At 39.3% G+C, this 20,916-nt stretch overlaps 1 protein-coding gene across 2 annotated transcripts; it reads left to right on the top strand.

Moving 5' to 3' along the window:
- On the top strand, positions 1-20,420 carry LOC138183642 (homeobox protein Nkx-2.2a). 2 transcript variants are annotated; one of them, XM_069120884.1, is made up of 4 exons: positions 1-550; positions 14,313-14,410; positions 15,724-15,927; positions 19,011-20,420. In XM_069120884.1, exons 1-4 carry the CDS (start codon positions 474-476, stop codon positions 19,514-19,516), a joined length of 885 nt encoding a protein of 294 aa, XP_068976985.1. In that variant the 5' UTR covers positions 1-473; the 3' UTR covers positions 19,517-20,420. The 2 variants fall into 2 exon arrangements, with proteins under 2 accessions (XP_068976985.1, XP_068976986.1); XM_069120885.1 differs by lacking the exon at positions 1-550 and adding an exon at positions 11,757-12,156.
- The last annotated feature ends 496 nt before the right edge of the window (positions 20,421-20,916 follow it).

Raw genomic sequence — 20,916 nt, 5'->3', positions numbered from 1 at the left:
AGTAACTGAGAACACGGTATCACGGTTTGGTCGAGGTGTCGATTTCGAAATCGTCGTGGACAATTTCGATCGTCTGTGTCCGTCCGTGAGTCGATACTTGCTTCACAGAAAATTGATTCTTACGTGGTAGACAATTATGCTACGGTTCTTCGTACCGTCTCGTAACGTGTTCGTGCGTCGTTCGAAATATTGAAAAATTAATGGACAAGCCAGGATCAAGCTTGGGTTATATTTCAATGATTTATTGAAGTGCCGGGCCTGTTTTTTACATTTCTATGAAAAATATCCTTTCGAATGAACTCGTCGCCAAAGATCAGTCGCTTTCGAGGTTGAACGAGAGTCTAAAGCAGAGAGCAAGACTTTCTCGCGAGCTGTCGTACGAATACGAAGCAGGCTGACGATCTAGAAACAAAAAGGCGAAGAGAAAGAAAGAGAGAGAAAAAGACAGTTAAAGAAGAAGAGAACGCTGGAAAATGGCAAACGGATACGACGAATGCTACGACGCATCCTGGCATCTGTTCCCTCCGGATTACGTCGAGGAGGACTATAGGTAAGGATCCTACGAGAAAATCGATTTATCAAACAATGGAACTTGGTTTGCTTGCTTCGTATAAGAAGCAAGGATCAAGTGGAAACTAATTTCCTTTGAAAATTGAATCGTCGTCGATGAAAATTGAGGATGAAAAGATCGAAGGAAAATAATCTTCTTCGATATACTATTTTTTCAAAATCACCTCTGCAACAAACGATACTATCGTTTCACTATCGCGATGTTGCAGCGAACACCAATTGCCTAAAAAGTTCGAACAATTTCACGATCGACGAGTTTCGAGTTGGAAACGCTGACTCGCAATTAGAAACACGGGCAGCGACCATCCGCGTTACGATTAATCCGAAATTTATGGTGGAAACCAACAGGTGTTGGTACTTGGGCCCTTTCGGTTCTCGCGTGTCCCGTCGTGTAACAAGGCGTACCACTCTATACCGAAGGATTCGCCTAACCAATATGCGTGACTGCTCTTAAACGTTCGCTTCCGGTTTCCGGCGTTATCCGCCTAATCAGATGTACTGATCGATCCCTCAGTACCAATGCCACGATATTACCACACAGTATCATCGATATTGTTTACAAAGTGACTCGTATTCGATCGAATTCAACGATCGCAGTAAGTAAGGATTATTTTAGTCATCTAAGCTTCAATATCTCAAGATTCAATCTTGAACTGTGCATAATCGAACTTGTATACAGGGTGGTTGGTAACTGGTGGTACAAGCGAAAAGGGGGTGATTCTACGCGAAAAAAGAAGTCGAAAATATAGAACAAAAATTTGTCGTTCGAGGCTTTGTTTTCGAGAAAATCGACATTGAATTTTCGCTCGGTACGCGTGCGGTACGTTATAACGGATCTTACTGTAGATCGTTGTCTTGATGGAAAAATTAGAAAAAAAAATTTTTTTTTAATTTTTATTCTATATTTTCGACTTCTTTTTTCGCCTAGAATCACCCCCTTTCCGCTTGTACCACCAGTTACCAACCACCCTGTATATTACGAGGCACAGTTATGATTTGATATAATAACGAGACCGCGGCTTTTTACGCATTTATGAGGTATTTAGAGGTGCAAAACGCTTAGAAAGCTCATAATATGCAAAAATATACGAAATATCCAAGATATAATACTTGTAATATTTGTAACATAGAACAATTTTCTACGTAACTTTCGGTTTTTTTTTTCTTCTAATTATATTCATAAAGATACGAGTGTATATACAATAAGTACAAAAATTATTTCTACATATCCTTCTTCTTCGATAAAACGATTCTTTTTTATGAGATTCTACGTTTCGTTTTTATAGCTCGAAATTTGTACAGTCACGCGAGAAGACTACTAAACGATACGATTTGTCTCGACTCAAATGTTTCTACCTTATCATATTTTAAGTAAAATCCGCGAAGCTATATAAGAAATCAAGGTGATACTCGTGCAAGAACAAATCTTTTTTAAGGTATTACATATTTTTTCATAGCGCCGTTTAATCTCTTTAGATTACGTATTTATAAGTCACATGGAAAATTATGACTCTTGGTAACGTTATCTCGAATTAAAAATCGGTATCTCGCCAGGCACTGATTTGTCAAGTTTACTGCAAAAGCTTCGTATATTACTTGAAATATAGAGGTTTGGTGATATTCGGAACAAATTGTAAAGTAATTTCTCTAGTAAAGTCTTGTCCAGTTTTTCCATTGGATTTTGCAACTTTGTTGCCAGGACATAACAAATATTCTAAAAATATTTTTAAACGCCACCAATGATCTTCATTGTACAAGACGGGAATACAAATTAAATATGTATTTTAAAATAAAGTAACCCAGCCCCTGTCTCTGGTTAATCATCTTCGATGATGAATCAGTCGAGGGTTCACAGAAATTGAAAAAGATTTGTAAGATTTTAGAGTAACGATTATTACGCTTTTTTTTTTTTTTTTTAGAAATGCTTGAATTTTTTTTTTTTTATTTAGTTGTTTACATTCACAATTTGTCCGATTTGGACATTTGGTAGAATTAATGATTATTACGTGACTATTATTATTAAAAACGCGCTTTCGCAATTATAAATATTTGATATACCTATACGACAAGAAATTAACACGACGATAAAAATGATAAAATTAAAAAAATATTCCTAAGGATCATTCTATGGAAAGTGAATTGAAAATCATTTGCATCTCTCAATTACGATCTACGAGCGTACAATGAGATTTGTCTTTTGATCGAGAAGCGATAAGCCTTCGATCTTAATGTTAGATTCAGTCGACACGCGAACTACATTCGTCCGATTGCCACAGTTCGATGCAGGTCGATCGATATGACCACGCGATCCTACTGACGGACGTATTCCACTCTTTTTTTCTCTTATTGTTCGTCACGTCTCACGTGATTAACGATTAGATACATAAGATAACGCGAAACGATGCCAGAACACTGTGGAATATTTATTCGCGCATTGTTTCACCAACTGGGAAATTCCTCTTCGATATCGATTGAAAATTCTTCGATTATTTTATGCAAGAAGATTATAAGCCTCGAAAGTCATGTTTCCAGGAATTACATTCCTATTTTAGATTGAAAATATGTAACTCTGTGGTTTGAAGATTAAAGAGCGATCGGATAGTCGGATATTTTTTCAAACCAAAGGAGCACGAATAGTTGAAAAATAAAAAACTTAACAGTATCTTTTCTGCTAAAAGATTTAACCTCCGTACTTTAAATGCCTAACGAATATTTAATAAACAGTTTGCAAGAGCCATTTAATATTTCAAATTTAATATACGCGTATTGTATCAACCTTGTAGGTGTTATCGTTCACGTTCTCATTAATTGAAATAATTCAGAGGAATTTTAGCTTCGATAACTTCCTAATGAATAAATTTAGGACTTAAGGTTTCCATTTTAAAAAATGCTTTCCGATGCACCGATGCATAAAAATGCATAAAATTAGTTGCATATTATGCACCGCTTGATACCATTTAATTTTCGCTTGTGACATCTTCCTCTATCCCTAACCGTCTAGAAGATACAGCCAGTTGCAGTTACACCCTGTACGTATTAGGTTGTCCGGAAAGTGTCTTTCTTTCGCAAACGTGTTTTTTACAACAGTGCATCTTCGTAGAAACGTGAAACCAAGTTTATGAAATGTCGCGGTGTTTATCTCGACAGAACGAAATGGATCGTTCGTAATTCGACAAAATAATATAAAACAAAAAACGTTATTTATCTTTAGTATTTTCTTGTAAAACGAAAGAAACTTTTCGGACAACCTAGTAGTAACAACTACCAAACAATAAATCTTTAATCATCGCGCATAAAGCTCCATACACGAGCACATAACAGGATGAAGGAGAAAAAGTTATCGAGAGGGACGGAAGTTCTCGAGTGTAGATGAAGTCCAGTATACAAGAATTACTTTTCCAGAACCTTACTTTCCGTTCTTATGTATAAGATGTCCGACTGACCGAAAAAGCGAATGGAACTTATTCTTGTGCCTGCCTCGAATAACTTCTTAAACGTTTCTTAAACGATGGCGGCAGTGGCTGATCCTTAACGAGCCGTGCACAGTTTGGGTCACGTTTGGCCCAGTGGCATTCCACCGCGTCGAAGATAGGGAGAAGTTCTTCTGAAAAAAAGGAAAATGCTTTGTGGAAGAGGGTTCCTCGAAAGCCGCCCGTCGAGCCACCTACTACTAGACGTACTACGTTCATTCACGACTCCAGGCTCCGTTGATCCATTGTAACTGGTTTCATGAATGAACGTAGAATGTTCGTTTCCCCGCCGTCATTCTCCCCTCTTCGCTTTTCTTCTTTCTTGTCGTCGTTCGTCATCGAGGGTGAAGAGTCTGCTGGTATAGGTACAAGCGAACAGAAAGTAGATTTTCAAGGGTTTTTCGAAAAGGATACCACCAAGGGTACGTTTAGATGTTGACAAAGTGTTCCAGGGATGAAGAGCGTAGAGTGGACGCGTTAGATTTAAGTTATTTCCAAAGATAAATATACCGAATGCTATAGGGATGAATAGCGAAGCGTAGTAGCGTTGTAATAATTATGTCAATAACAATCAACGTTAATTATCTCGAAAGCGTCTATACAACCTGCAAAATTGCGAATTTGATAATTAATAAAATAACGTCGAATAATATTCGATTCAGATAATTATGACTCGTGGAGAAACGGTACTCGAAAGTTCGAAGAGTAGCAAACCGACTGCAACAGCCGAATTCGACTTTTTGGACACGCTTAAGCGTATCCTCGAATGACCACTTGATACTTGGTCGGTTCACAGAAAGATTCAGGTGTTGAGGCTGTGAAACGTGCCAGGATGAATGGTCGTTCCATCCATTTAGCAGATATTTTCTGTATCCTTCATTAACATGACAATATCGGTACCTGTCGGCCACCTGAGGCTCCTGCCACGTTCTTATTTATTGTCAGTACGTGCCAGCGCAACATTTTCCTCTACAATTTCCGATGCCAACCTCTTTTCCTTTCAAACGCTATTTCCGCTTTTTCTTCGCAGTTCAACCGGTCTTTTGTATTTCGTAGATCTGCGTTTATGTATGCGAAATCTAAATGTTCAAGTGGTACTAGAGTTTACCAGCTCGACTATCGAAACGGTCACCCTCGAGTGCCGGCTTGAGTGCCTGTTACATGGGGATCGTAAAAATTTTTGAGTATCGTTACTCGTGTACTTGACGACTCGAGTGTTGTCCAATATTATGGATTTTCATTTTATATTACGTACTTTTCATTCGATATTACGAATACGCTTGTGTAATACGATTTTCTGTGCGAATCTTATTAATTAGAACGTAAATATTCGCCCAAACTCAGATTTTTATAAACGCCATTGTTCGCAACCGTCTACGGAACACAAATGAGATAGAATCTACATAGAGATTTGTTTTATAAATGTCACGACGAGTACTATATTTTCGATATTTTATTCAAATAGCGTGCAGATGCTTTACGTAGCCACTGTAGGTTACCACTTACTGTAATATTACAAATATAATTAACGACAGACTTTTCTCAATTTTATGCAGACGAATAGAAAATTATCTTACGCATCGTCCTTCTACGATTTCCGATCATTTGCAATTTTTATCTGCCTTCTGCATACTAATAATACATTACTAATAATACTTTTATCGTACAAATTTCGATACATCGCATGTCGTTTTTTATTTTCCCAAATACCGTTGTAAAAATTCTATATGGTCTCATTATTCAACGAATTCAAATATTTTTGCTAGTCCCTTTTAAGTATCAGCGAACAAAAGTTGAAGAACAGTTCCTCGAATTAACAATTTTCCTCGCTATTATGTTATCTAATTTGCATCTATTGTGTTTCCACGTCGAATATCGCTACGGCAAAGCCATAAACCAACAACAGCAATAAAAATTTTTCCAAGGGAGGATGTAGTTCCCAACGAAGATACTGGCGATTTATTGCAACCAACGTTAGGTTTAATTGCCTACCAGCTGGCCAAGAAGTTTCCCTTCGCTTCTCTCGACATCTTTATCTTTCGCCACGCTTCTTAAAGATCTTAAACCACTTACAATTCACACTAGCCCACCAGCAAATCTGGCATAGTCGATTGAGAAGTATCGGCTTAACAAGTGCAAGAGAAACCGGTTTCCTCAAACAGTGGATTAACTGGAAGGCAGGTCATGCACGAGTTAGTTGGACGAGCTACCTTGATTTACCTTAAAATTTCAACCAGCACCTTAAGCACCCGGTTTAACCGATCAGTTCGAGTTAATCAGCGAGGCTAAGAGCTATTGAGAAGATTATCAGAATTTAAACGCTCGAATCTAATCTGTTGATCGATTTCTGCTTCTCTTTTTGGACTCGTAGGTATTTGACACAACGTTTATTGAATTTTAAGTATTGAGATAGATGCTAGTTATTTGCATATACGGTAAAATACCACTTGGCGATCGTAACGTTACAAGAAGCTGATCTTTATATGATAAAAGACACTTAGCAACAATTTCAGTTGTATAGCTATTCGAAAAATTGAATTATCCGATTTCTCGGTAACCAACTAATTCGGATAATCCTGATGCTACCGTATTGGCAGGTACAAACCCTCGGTATAATAACACTCGATCATCGAAGGGCCATGATAATCCATGCCACGATACCCTTTGGACAATATTCAGCGAAGAAAGCAGGAGGATCGCGCGGCGAGGCCGGTAAAACAATGAGACGCAGACAAATTGGGTTGCGTGCTCGAAACAAGTTGGCACAGCTATCGCCAAACAGTCGTGGGATCCTGGCAAATGTTGCTCGATTGCCCGGCAGCTCGAACTTCTCCAGTATTCTTCTACCTTTTTTTTTCCTCTCTCGTTTCCCTCGCTCCCTTTCCTTCCACCACTTTCTTCCTCCGTTGCTCTTCCTCCGGCAAAAGTACGTCGACGCTTTGAAGTTTTCAGCGGACTCGGGCGAACGATCATTGGAAAAATCACGAGAGCGTCTCGTTGAATCCGATTCTAACCGAGTTAGAACGGCGCAGCCGTGGAAACGGCAGACGATTCGTGCACGCTCGGAGTCGTCTTCTGGAAAAGAGTTTCGCTGAACACGCGAGAGCCTCTACTCGACGATCCTTGTTCGTGCATGCTGCGGATTGATCTTTATTCTTAATGTTTCGTGACTTTTACCTATCTCTTTTTATGTCCCTATCTTCTTCTTTCGTTCTTCCGATATTTCTTTTCCTGTAGATACGATATTTATTGGTCTCTGTATGTAATAATTGCGATAAACGCTTTTTGAGCGAACGTTGGAGAATTCTTCGAGTCGTTGTTTCAGAACTGAACTCAGCATCGCGTATCCTCTTGTTTTGAATTGTTCGTAACTTTTAGTTGCTTCTCCTTATACAGGGTGGTTGGTAACTGGTGGTACAAGCGGAAAAAAGAAGTCGAAAATATAGAATAAAAATTTTTTTTTTCTTTTTTTAAATTTTTCCATCGAGACAACGATCTACAGTGAGATCCGTTATAACGTACCGCACGCGTACCGAGCGAAAATTCAAAGTCGATTTTCTCGAAAACAAAGCCTCGAACGACAAATTTTTGTTCTATATTTTCGACTTCTTTTTTCGCCTAGAATCACCCCCTTTCAGCTTGTACCACCAGTTACCAACCACCCTGTATACTTTCTTTAATTTTGTCTTTTTCTCTCAGCTATATCTTATTGCTTCTTTCGCACAACTTGACATAAACGTTCTATAACGTGGACTTGAAATTGAAAGTATCCTTTGATCTTTTGCTCTACGATAGAAGATTTTTTGGCATAAATTATGACGACTGATGCAATCTGCGTCAAGATAACAAAGAATTGTACAACACGATCGTGAATATACTGTAAATTGCGATGTTCCTGGATTCTCTTTCTCCTTTAGGCTGGCATTGTGAAACAGGATCGAAGAATAATTTGAATCTTGAAGTCTGTACTTGTAAAAACTTGTAACACTGGATAGAAATGTACAGTAACAGAAGCGTGTAAATCGAGTCTGTCAAAGTAATTTACGATTTTCTGTTCTAGTAACACGAATGATTCACTCCCTTCTGTTCACCCGTGAATATCGATAACTGCACTTATAACACTGCCTTAGCCACCATATACAGCTCAACTTCGTTTTGCTGAAACAGAAAATCAAGAGTTACGCGGATATTTATTTCTAAACGTTTCGATATCTCAATGAATGTCCCACGATATTCTTACACACGTACTTTCGATTCTGATGCCATTGATATCAATTTTTCACGTTAATAACATTCCTAATACCAGTATCGTTAATATCCATTCGCCGTGTTATCAATCCCTGCATATTTACATTTTTAACATTGATAATATTCTTAATATCAACAGCGCCAATATTCTGTCCAGTGTTAACAACATTTTCAATCCCATTGACGCTATCTTAATATCTTAATACCTTAATATCGATACGACTAGCGATATTTCTGTTCCTAAATATCGATTACGAATACCACTTCCTCTACCAGTGAAAAACTAAGTGTATGAAAAATGTCAGAAATGTGTTAAAATTCTTGAAGATGGGCCGGAAACGAAGCGGTTCGGCGCAAAGATTTTCCAACGGCGATAAATCCGAAAGGGCGAGAGCTCATGAGAAAAGTCAGAAAGGTTGGAACCGCCCTCTTCCGTACTTTTTGACTTTTTCGCCGAGCAGGGACCCACGCGATCGCACAAAGCCTGGAACTGAATAAACCGGAAACCCGCTCCATCGTCGCCCCTGTCCCTTTGCCTCTTCTCTTCTCTTCTCTTCGATTCACGCTTTTTTCGCCTGTCTCTTCTCGCGTATACGCGCATCATAATATACCTGTACTTATGCGGGTCACTTTCTACGCGATTTGATACAACCTGCCGGTCTATTATACGTTTCCGGCTCTCGGAAAAGCATTAACAGGATCAATTTGTCCTTCCCTCGAGTACTTTCTACCTGTACAGGTTTTTACGAACAGCACGCAGCGGCCTGTGTTTTGAATTGGACAGATTCCCTTGGGCGTATGATTTGCGATTGGGACAAAAAGGTGTGAAACGATATTGTCAAGAAGTTGAGGTATTTCAAGAATTTGAAACAGAGTCGGGACAATTGGGAAACTGATCAGTTTGTGACTTGAACTGTTTAACGTTTCAGTTTACCAACGTGAAGCAGATTAAACGATGGACAAAAGAAAGACTTAAAGTGGTATACCAAGGATTATCGGAACTCTTATTCTACATAGAGTGGTTGGCAACTGGTGGTACAAGTGGAAAAGGGGTGATTCTACGCGAAAAAAGAAGTCGAAAACATAGAATAAAAATTTTTTTTTTTTATTTTTCCATCGAGACAACGATCTACAGTGAGATCCGTTATAACGTACCGCACGCGTACCGAGCGAAAATTCAAAGTCGATTTTCTCGAAAACAAAGCCTCGAACGACAAATTTTTATTCTATATTTTCGACTTCTTTTTTCGCGCAGAATCACCCCCTTTCCGCTTGTGCCACCAGTTACCAACCACCCTGTATATTCTTAGTACGTCGGTAGGAATTATCCTGGTTAAAGTATATTAGGATATATCGTTAGGATAGTACATAGTAGGATGTTATTAAATATTGTAATGCTATTTTCTGAAATTATGACATTAGGAAGATTAAAAGATCATGGGAAATATTCTTTTATATTCTTCAATAAACCATCTGCGTTCTTACATTGGGCAATGAAATTAGTATAATCCCTACTTCAATGACTTTATCGATCTAACAAATACTCTACTCTAAGTTATCTCAAAACCTGTATACTATCCGAATCAGCTCAAAGTATGACCTGATTATCCAGAGTAATCCACGTTAGGAAATAATCGCGTTAAATGTTCGATCATCGATTTCAAAATCTCATACATCGGGAATTTGATTGCCATCGATATCGTAAACATTAGTATTTATATATTCGATGCTCGATATCTACGAACCACTCGTAATATTTTTTATTCATAGAAATTGACAAAGTACAGATATACATTTTTCTGTTCATCGCGCTTCCGCAATGTCAAACAACGTACTATCGTAACATCACCGCAGCGTCGAAAATCACGCGTAGTTGTAAAAATCGATAACAACGAAAGATCAAAGTATTTGCATTTGTTATTCGGACGTATCAATTTTTCCACGTTTCGTAATACGTAATACCAGCCACCAGGAAGCCGTGTCAGACCTTCAACGCCATAAACTACGTAACGATCGTGACTACGCCCGAGGACGCTTCTAACCCACTTTCGACTATCGACACACACGGTATCGTTGCAGTATAAATACAGAAAGAAAACGAACCGTAAAGGAAGTGGCCTAAAATTGACAGAAGAGAGACGAAGAGGAAGAAAAAATCGAAATGACACGGTAAAAGCACCGCTAATGCCCTTTCACATTAACACTCGACGCAAAGTATGCTCTCGGTGTAAAAAGCCCTGATCGATGGAGCGATCCGATTGGTGGAGCCGCGACGAGGGTTAAAATCAACCCCCTAGACACTTCTCAGGGCCGATCCTCTAGAAACTAGCGTCCGATTGGTCCACACGAGGCTCCACCCCTTCGATGAAAATTTACCCCTAGCGCCTCTGGACTGTCTATTCTCGTTTACGAGCGTTTGCTCGAGCGTTTCGCAATTTCAATAAATTTTCATTCCAGCTTCTGTTACGTTGCACTCTTCGATCTCGAAAGTAAACTGCCGGCTGCATGCTGCTTCCACCGATTAGGAGGTGGATTTTTAGACAGGTTGACCTATTTGCTTTTGGCCCGAGTATATTTGTTTTTGAAACGAGTAAACGTTCCGGTCGATGGCTATAGAAAACGATTTCGTAGGATTTGAAGCATTTTGAAAGAGATCCGAGTGGGTTTTCGGAATTCGAGAAACGTCGCATCGAATTTCGTTTAATTAGTTTGGTAGATTAAATTTTATAATCTAATGCTAAGAAGTTAAGAATATTCAAACAACTGGGAAACTATTGAAAACTAGTTTCTTTTGGAAAGTATTTCTCGAAGCTGCGGACACAAACCTACCCCTGCGCAAATCTCCAAAGAAGCTTCTCCTTTCGAGCCACCCCTTTCCACCTGAAATCCCCATAGTCGAAATGGAACAGTCAGAACGTTTCTCTCTCCTAGATTGATTTCTATGCTGTCCGCTCGAAAGAACCGTCTACTACGTACGCTGGAAAATTCAGCCAGCTAATTCTCTTGGCTGACAGAGAGGGGTGGACTGTCGTGCGACTCGTGCCGGAGGGTGAGCTCGGCAATCCCCGCCCCTGGCGAAGATCCGCCCTCGGCTTCGAGGGTGCTTGACGAGCGAAACTGTACGAAGGTAGGGAACACTAGCCGTCAAGTGCTCGTCGAGGACACTCAAAAAGTACAAGGAGAGTCCTTCAGCCTAGACCAAGTCGAATCGCGTCTACCCGTTTCCTCCGATCTTCTCGATCTTCTTCAATTTCTACCTCGATACAAAATGAACGTGATGCGAGTTGGCGCGATGTTTCCACGAGTTCCTGCTTCTTGTGACAATACGCGGAACGTTTGAAAGTATGAAACGTCGTTGCTCGGAAGCATAGCGGTGTGTCGTCTAGAATCTAAACTAAGATCAAACTCGCGAGTGTTGGTGAAACGAACGATGAACCACGAAGAACCGTTCGATAGGAAGACAGTGGTCGGGTGTGCGAGTGAACTGATCGTTTGAACGACGAGCGATTCGGAGTGGTTTAGGCAAGTGATATTTAAGCAAGTTGGAGTAGAAAAAGGGGACGAGAGTGGACGAGTGATAGTAAGCAGAAGGTAGGAGAGAGTTTTAGAAAAGAAAATCGAACGGGAAGAGGGGTTTTAAAAGATAAAAGAGACAGGAGGAAGGGAGTAATAGGAAAAGAGGGAACGTCGGTGCGTGAACGAGTGTGCGAGAACCACGAGGACATTAACATGTACTGACGCCACTACTAACATCTCCTCGACCTTTCAAAATGGCGGACAAGAATAAGATTCTACCCTGGCCGCTGCTATCCTATCCGACCAGTCTCTTGAATCACGTCTGGTACAGCCAGATCGCTTTCAATAATAGGTAAACGAACTAGATGAAGAAGAAGAAGAAAAAAAAAAAAGATACATAGCGAATATATCACGTGTACGAAGCTTATTTTGCCGACACTGTCCATCCTGCCCTACCCGCCCCCTCCGAGTAGAGTAGAGTAGAATTCGATCGTCGGATCAGACCCTTACGCGGTATCCTTGCGGAATTTTCGCATGCTCCTCGGTTGGATTCTCGTGAAACGAAATTTCGATAAAATAATTTAGAGAAGAAGAGATGGGAGAATGGCTTTAGTTGGCTGAACAGAGAAGTTCTTGTTGCAAAGTATCGCGTAGATTTTTAGTTGGATTTGTGGTAGAATTTTATTTTGGAACGCGAACCCGGTAAATGTTGGCTTTCTCGGGAAATTGGAGGGATTTAGTATATATCGAAATTAGAAGAATCGCGATTCGTTCGTCAACTATTATATAACGAAGAAATAAGCAAACGTTATCTACGGTCGATTTACAATTTTTCTAAAAACATGACAGAGTTCGAAAATGGCCCGAGATAGAGGAAAAAGTCGTAGGCAGTGGCTCGATAATATTATCGGTAATTATTTATTGTCTCGTAATCGAAAGGAGATCTTGATGGCCCTCGAATTCTTCCACGTGGCTGCGCTGACATGTATCGAAGCTTATCGAACACTCGTTCGATTATCGATGTCCCTGATTAACTTCTATAACGCGCATGGTTTCATCGGTCAACTTTTCGTTGCAAAACAGCTGACAACGAGTAATAAAGAGAAAATCGGGGATTCTTCGGAACGAACTTTAAAAATATCGCGATGCTTAATTCGAAGTTGGAATCGCTGGTGACTTCAATGCTGCAACTTTCATTTTAATTGCTAGCGAACGAACAGTTTCAGGAGCGAAAAGTAACGCTAATTAGTTTCTTCTTCGACCAAGTTCCCGGTTGAAAATTTCCAGCGACTGTTTTATTTTCGAACGCCAGTTCCATCGAAGTTTCCACGAACTTTTTTCATTAGTTTCGTGATTTCGGTATTCGTTCTGGCAAGTAGAAGGAAGTTTAGTTATTTAGAGGAAACGGAAATTCTTCCGCTTGGGATTTAACTTTCTCATTTCCTTCGACTAAAGTGGAAACTTCTATGTCAGTTCGGAATTCTGCTACAAGTTCGAACGAAAAGCATAAAGAAACGGTATATTACCGTAAATCTGAGACTCTGGTTGTTCTATCGCGAGCAAGAAATTTTATTACAAAGCGCAATCTTTTATTTACACGAAAATTTCTATCCATTTCCAAATATGTTTTCACCTTTTAAAAATCGTATCTTTCCACGTATCTTTGTGTAATGAGCGCTTGAATGATCGCATTGCGCCACTGTGCAAGTTTGTAGTTGTAGGAATACAAGTTAACGATCTAATCCTGAAACTTACTAACACCGAAGATCGATAATCCTGGAAATTTCTATATAACGCGATATCGAAACGCTCTGATATCTCTATCCTTATCAGACTTTTTAAATCTTCTTTTTCCTAAAACACCAGCAAACCTCCGATATCGAGAAACAGTGCGGTCGACAATTAAGAAAATGAAGACGATTAAGAAAATTTTCTGATGGCTTTTTGAACCAGGAACGTGACCGAACGTGTTACGATAATAGGTAGGTTCGGCTTAAACTCGAAGGCCAAAAATTTCTCTTCTGTGCCGGAAGACAGGTTGTTTGGCAGCAAAGCTGCAGGTATCCAGTCTTTTGACGGCACAGTACGCTTCTAATCGGGTCTTAAGTGTCCTGCTGGCTTCTTGACGCTTTTCGCGCCGCAGGAAAACTTGGAAAATTGGATTGATTCCGTTGAAAACCGACCTTCGTGGCCGACTTCTCGACTCGCAACAGCCTTTCGTTTAAACTAAATCCACGACCCTAAGTCTCGATCCTATTATTTCGACCGATAGCTTAATTTCTCTATGATTTTACAAATTCTACCTACATTTTCTTTCGTATCATTTTTTCAAGATAATTGTTTCGTTCTACTTTGGAGCAGATTTGCATAATAACGGTAGTTATGCACGTGTATTTAGATGAGAAATATATTCAAATAGGTAGATGCTCGATCAGCGTAATCCTGTCGGCTGAGATGAATATTTTCCGCGTTTTCTAACGATTTTTCTTTGTGGTTTTGCTGTTGCAGAATATTGGAGAGCATCAAGATGCCCAGAACGAGTTTCCACATCCATGACATCCTGCAGCTCGATTCTAAACCGTCCCAGGAAGAAACGGAGGTACAAGGTAAGAACAAGTACAATTTTTCTAATCTTTTATAGCCAAGTTGTTTCTCCGTTAAATCTCGATCGTAGAAGAATCGATTAATTACGCTATCGGTTTCCATTAAAATCCATCAACTTTGCGATAGAATCCGTCGATTACTACGATCTAGTTCTTCCCTTAGAAATTTCTACGCTCGTTTGGAAATTTGAAAATTTCGCTCGTTACCAGGTATGTAAATATGAAACCGGAATTTTTGTATAGAAAATACACGTTTATTGTATGAAAATGATTACAAATATTTTATTCGAAGTATTGCCCATCGCTAGCTATACATTTTTCCCACCTGTCTGGCAATTGGTGGATGCCACGCCAAAAAAACTGTCGCTCTTTCGAGGCAAATCAGTCATCGAGCCATTTTCCTACATTTTCGTAAGAAGCGAAGTGCCGGTCAGAAAGTGCGTGTCCCATCGATGCAAATAAATAGTAATCGGACGGAGCCAAGTCTGGTGAGTAAGCCGCGTGCGAAAGTATTTCCCAACTGAACGCTTCTATCGTTTCCTTGACCGGTTTTGCTGTATACGATGGTGCATTATCACGAAGCAAAATTACTTTGTGTTGCCTTTTTTGATATTCTGGTCGTTTTTCACGCAAAGCTCGATTCAAATCGATCGTTTGTCGTCGGTAGCGCTCAGTATTAACGGTTTCGCCAGATTTTAACAGCTCGGTGGTCTTTTTCGGTGGTCTTCCACATTCTTCGTTCCTCGCGTCAAAATTGCCACTTCTGAATTTTTTAAACCACTCAAAGCACCGTGATTTACCAAGAGCATGCTCACCGTAAGTTTCGACAAGCATTCGATGCGATTCTGCGGCAGTTTTCTTCGAATGGTAACAGAAAATCAATGCTGTCCGCAAATCGTAGTTTCCAAGCACAAAATTTGACATGTTCAACGCTATTACAAACTATGCTGTTGTATGAAACTTGTATTGTTCCGAGTCGAAAATGTTTGTGAGATGTCAACAAAGACTTTTGGCATCGATGACGCAGTTTAGTGATAACTACATTATCAGCTAGGGCCATCTATAGACAAATTCCGGTTTCATATTTACATACCTGATAAATATGAATTAGATTTCTTTTATTTCCAAATGTCGCGCATATAATTTCATTCTTAGTTTTAACATGTTGGAAATTTCGATTCTATCGTTCTATCGTTTTATTAATTAATTTCTCTGATAAATTAACTTGGCACAAATTTCCAACAAAATATTATTGCAAATTTAAAGTTAGATACAATCGATGTTAAAGAATTGGATCCTGAAAATTCTCGTTACAGGTAGTACCACGGTGCTACCGACCACGAACGATGTTCCGTCGGCGTATCAACAGTTTTTCGAACACACGACGGCCATGTTACAGCCCGCGATATACGCGAACTTGAACAGAGGCACCCTACCACCCCCGCCACCTGGTTTACTGGGATGGCCGACTGGTCCAACGTTACCAACCACATTACCTCAGCCTCTGGAGGAAGTTAATGGTGAGTGAGAAGAAAGAAAGCACGATAAATCGTTGCAAATCACCGATACAGAGATTAAAAGCGATTGGCGACGAGTGGACTGCGGTTGTTTATGCATTTATCGACAATTGAAATACAAAAATGCATAGGATGCGTATAATACGAAATACTGAAAGTGTCTGTTGTAATATTCAGAGAATGAATCTCTACTTAGGATCTATATATTTTCTTTTTTTGTATTCGCAAGAAATTTGCATAAATATCCGTAGTTTGGTTTAGTTCATAGTTCAACCGACGTCATAGTTCAGTTCATCGTCTACAATTATAACGCCATTCCTTAGGATATCCTGCATATCTTTCCGGATTTTGTTCTCAAATTCTTCTATATGTCTCGTTTACAGTGAAAGTATCCCTAATTGAATAATAAAAAATAAACTTTATCCACAAGTTTGATAAATTATGGTAATTTTCGTGTCCGAAGCTCTCACTGATTCGCACGTCTCACACATTTTACCAACATTCTTGTGCTTTTGTTGTCCAAATGGACCAAAGAATACTTCTAAGAGGCAGTGTATAAGGTAGGAAGAAGGGGCTGTATCGAAACCCTTATTTATTTAACACCCTACAATTGGCCCGCGTCGGCTAAGCAGGATCTAATGGTCCTATAAAAGATCCTTGTGGGTCCTGTGCACCGATTGGCCAATACAAGAAGACAGATGTCCCTTCGAGGACAGATGCGTGTAGCCCTGTAGGCCCTCGATGAATCGAAATTGTCACGCCCAAAAAATCCACCGGTAGCCTATCGGCTCTTTTCACCTTTTCTCCTTATCTTCCCTTCGTTTTATTCCTTTTATATCCTCATCCCCTTTTTTCTCGTTCAACATTCGTGGAACCGAAAAATCGTGCATTTCACCCCTTTAAATGCGAAAAACGTGGTTTCGATCAGGTAGCGAATTTCCTGGAGTTCTCAATGTTTTTATATATTTTTTATATATATTCCTCTTGCGAGAAACGATCGTTTAGATTGATTTTTGTAAATTGAAAAATTTCCTTGAGAAATGTCGAACGAGACCTAAAGATTTATTTAAATTTATTCGCGAAGAGTTAATATTTTATCGAGAAACTCGTTAATCGTTTACTTGCGAGATATTTAGAAAAGCAGAGCTCGCGACTACTTGCTCTCTTAGTAAAATAATTTGATAAGAATCGCAAGTTTCCGACGTGAAAGGGAAATTTGATGCTGGTAGTATCTCGAAATTAGGGCTTGATTAATCGCAGAATCGTTCTTTTCGAAGATGTTAACGTCTCCGTAGCGAGGAATGTCTAATTGAAATCACGACGCGACTGCGACTACAGCCTAATCTCCCATGAAAATGATACAGTCGGTCCCATGGGGTGCAATAGGGTATCAAACAGGCTCTATATTGCTTCACACTCACCCCAACCAAGCTTACGGGTCTTTCACAAAAGCGTATTGTATGTTCACGAATGCAGGGACCTCGTAGTTGTACATTAAATTAGCGTGTCTCTAGGCCACCGTGGTATTTGCCACTTTAGCCGAAGATTAATCAAAATATTGTTGGATTAAACGGCGAACATACCGAATATACTAAATTCTGGTCTATATGCTTTCTTTATTTCTAATTTCTAATCCAGGTTTCGTCGTTTTTTGTTATGTATTTATTTTTTAGAATTTTACAATTAACAGTAGCTTAATAATTAGTCAAATCTTCCGTTTGTGTTTCAATCGAGCGTACTTTTATTGTATCTCGGATATTTCCTGCTATTTCTAATCCAAGTTTCGTCATTTTTTATTATATATTCATTTTTTAGAATTTTACAATTAACAGTAGCTTAATAATTAGTCAAATCTTCCGTTTGTGTATCAATCGAGAATATTCTTATTGTATCTCGACCATTTCCTGCTATTTCCAATCCAAGTTTCGTCATTTTTTATTATATATCTATTTTTTAGAATTTTTGCAATTAACAGCAGTTTAAAATTTAGTCAAATTTTCCGCTTGTGTTTCAATCGAGCGTACTTTTATTGTATCTCGGATATTTCCTGCTATTTCTAATCCAAGTTTCGTCATTTTTTATTATATATTTATTTTTTAGAATTTTACAATTAACAGTAGCTTAATAATTAGTCAAATCTTCCCTTTGTGTTTTAATCGAGAATACTTTTATTGTATCTCGAACATTTCCTGTTGTTTGCAATGTTTAATAGTTGGCAGAGAAATTTCGCTGTACTAGCGATCGATCGATTTATATTGTTTTCTTGCAAATGAAATATCGTAGTAGTCATCGTCGGCAAAGCATCGTCGGTTTAATCGCTTAATTTATCCTGATGAATTTAAATAAGCTAGGTATGTACGTCGTCTGAACGATGAACAAACACTCGTTAACAAGACTCGAGAAGATCGATACAGGCTTGCATCTGCCTGCAATCAACGTTAGGAGTTGAAGGGTGGTAAAAAATGCAGCTGTAGTAATATTTCAGTCATTCTGACGATGATTCTTTTCAAACGATGTTTATTCATTTTTGAGGAACTAAAACGAAATTGACTTCTAACTCCGGGTACAGGCGTAATAATGACTAAATATCGTAAAAGTAACATACACTAGTAACTGTCAGAGACATAGAAATTATACGATTTTGTCAAAACATCTTTTAAACGATTATGATCGTAGAAAAGTTAGAAAAATACTAGATTAGTAAAAAAGCATTTACAGTTACTCTTTAATCTACTAACTTTTCAATCGAGAGACGAGAAATTATAATTCATCCTGGTTTATAGATACTTATTTAACTTGGTATCCGATCAATTCTACAAGATTAATGCGCAAATTCCAATTGGTTGTTTTTAAAATTCCGTCCAAGTGCAACCTATTCTCATCGCTCGACCTCCCAAACGCTTTTCACAAGATTCGGTGGATCGTGGAATTTTCTTACAATCGAAGTGTAGAATATCTGAGAAACTTTCGCAGCGTTCATTGATCGATCGAAATTCGCCTTTACCAGCTAATTCGACTCGACAAAAAATCCCACGAGAAACATACGTTCAACTTGGAAAGTAATATCGTGATGTTCAAAATTGCAGTGTTGCAGCAGCCAGACTCAACGAGCCCGACGATCTCGGACCTTTCGTTCCCGCCGAAACAGGAGACAAACCACGAGTGCAAAGAGGAGGAGTCTGCTGATTTCGAAGACGAGCAGCAGGCAAACGAGGCGCAACCACACGAGACGGAACACAAGAAACGAAAAAGACGAGTGTTGTTCTCGAAAGCGCAAACGTTCGAGCTCGAGAGGCGTTTTCGACAACAGAGATACTTGAGCGCGCCGGAAAGAGAGCATCTGGCCTCGATCATTCGATTGACGCCCACGCAGGTGAAAATTTGGTTCCAGAATCACAGGTACAAGACAAAACGGGCAGCCACTGAAAGGGTAGAGGCCAGTGGAAGTGGATGTTCACCCAGAAGAGTCGCGGTCCCGTTGTTGATCAAGGATGGAAAACCTTGTCAGTCGAAATTAATGGAACCTACCACGTATCCAAGCACTGGCCAAGTTCCTATGCCTCCATACATGCAAAAGCCATACTGGTGGTAAAAGAAGCAACGGTGAACTGTTAAACGCAATCGTCAAACGAATTGCGAATCAATTTCGTCGTGGACTATTGCTAGACTATTGGACATTGTTGGTATTGGGATATCCGAGGGATTGTTGGGAAATGGGAATCGGGATAATCGTTATAGGGGTAGGTTTATCCGCAGGTTTGTGGACGAAACGGTGGAAGATTGTTATTGTTAAGTGATTAGATTCCGGTGATGCAAGATGAAATATGGTTACTGTCTACGAATAATGGACACTCTTCCTGAAACGAAGAAGAGAAAATGGATGGGCGATGTCTTCTCTTGTGAATAAAACTGTTGATGGTTCTCGCGACCGAATTCTGCGAAGATTTGTGAACAGTTCGATCGATGGTTATTATTTATGGACAACGAAGAGTGGATGTTTCCAAGAGGAATAGGAAACAGAGTTTCTCTATTGAATATTAATATTAATACTGATAATTGTCAGATTTTGATGAACGAAGATCGAGAGATAACTTGTGAATAATTTCGTCGATGATTATTACCAACAACGAAGGCTAGATATTTCTGAAAGGAAGAATAATCTGAGTGGAATCGACGACTGTAGCAACCGAACGTATTTATCGATCATCGATAAACAGACCCATCCGAAACCGGAAAACTATCATAAAACCACAGTCAACAACGGATTAAGTGCTTCGTAAACAATATCTTAACTGAAAAGTTCAGTTCTTAAAAAAGACAAGTGATAATCGAAGAATCTTAAAGTAATATATTATACCGGTAAACATCGACGATAAAAATCGGTTACGAACAAGTCAATAAGACGTTGTTATCGATAATTTCCAGAATACGGAGGATACAAATTGACCAAGAAAAAGTCAGTGAGATGTTCTGGATCGAAGAAAAAGAAACACAAAGTTGGCATCTGAAGGATAACTTTAAGGAAAACTGTTAGAATTTAATCTTGAAATTAAGATTAATAAACTGTGGAAGACACAATGTGTGTATTGAAACAATACTATATGATTTTTATTAAACAAAGTTATAGTAAAATACAAGTAAACGTTATGAATGTTGACAGTTGGCTAGTTATTCTCAGACTGACTAAGTGATCCATGGCCCTTGGAAAGATTTTGAATCCCCACTCTCTATACAGTAATGAGTGTGACCTATGTGGATGTCTTTGTGGCGGCACGTGTCACGGAACCTTCCAGCAGCTTCGCGATGCAAAGCGCTATGCCATCAAAGCGCGACACCGACGTGCCGAATGTTCCGTCCATATCCTTATACTTCTTCCGCCGAATTCTCGGAAGAGCATGCACGCGCTAGCAGCCGCGGTACATCTAACGAACGCACGCTAGTGGGGATAGCGCTGGGCGACGAAGGGAATAATCCGATCGGTCGATCACCTCA

Source organism: Bombus flavifrons, chromosome 9 (genome assembly GCF_040668555.2).
Source record: "Bombus flavifrons isolate JBK064 chromosome 9, iyBomFlav1_principal, whole genome shotgun sequence".
Classification (NCBI taxonomy): domain Eukaryota; kingdom Metazoa; phylum Arthropoda; class Insecta; order Hymenoptera; family Apidae; genus Bombus; species Bombus flavifrons.
This window is presented reverse-complemented; position numbering and strand designations above follow the sequence as displayed.

Excerpts from the sequence above, each read along its gene's own strand:
- LOC138183642 (XM_069120885.1), top strand. The coding sequence starts at position 12,059 with ATGGCGGACAAGAATAAGATTCTACCCTGGCCGCTGCTATCCTATCCG. Across the intron at positions 12,157-14,312 it reads CAGATCGCTTTCAATAATAG|AATATTGGAGAGCATCAAGA; the intron begins GTAAACGAACTA and ends TTGCTGTTGCAG. Across the intron at positions 15,928-19,010 it reads GCCTCTGGAGGAAGTTAATG|TGTTGCAGCAGCCAGACTCA; the intron begins GTGAGTGAGAAG and ends TCAAAATTGCAG.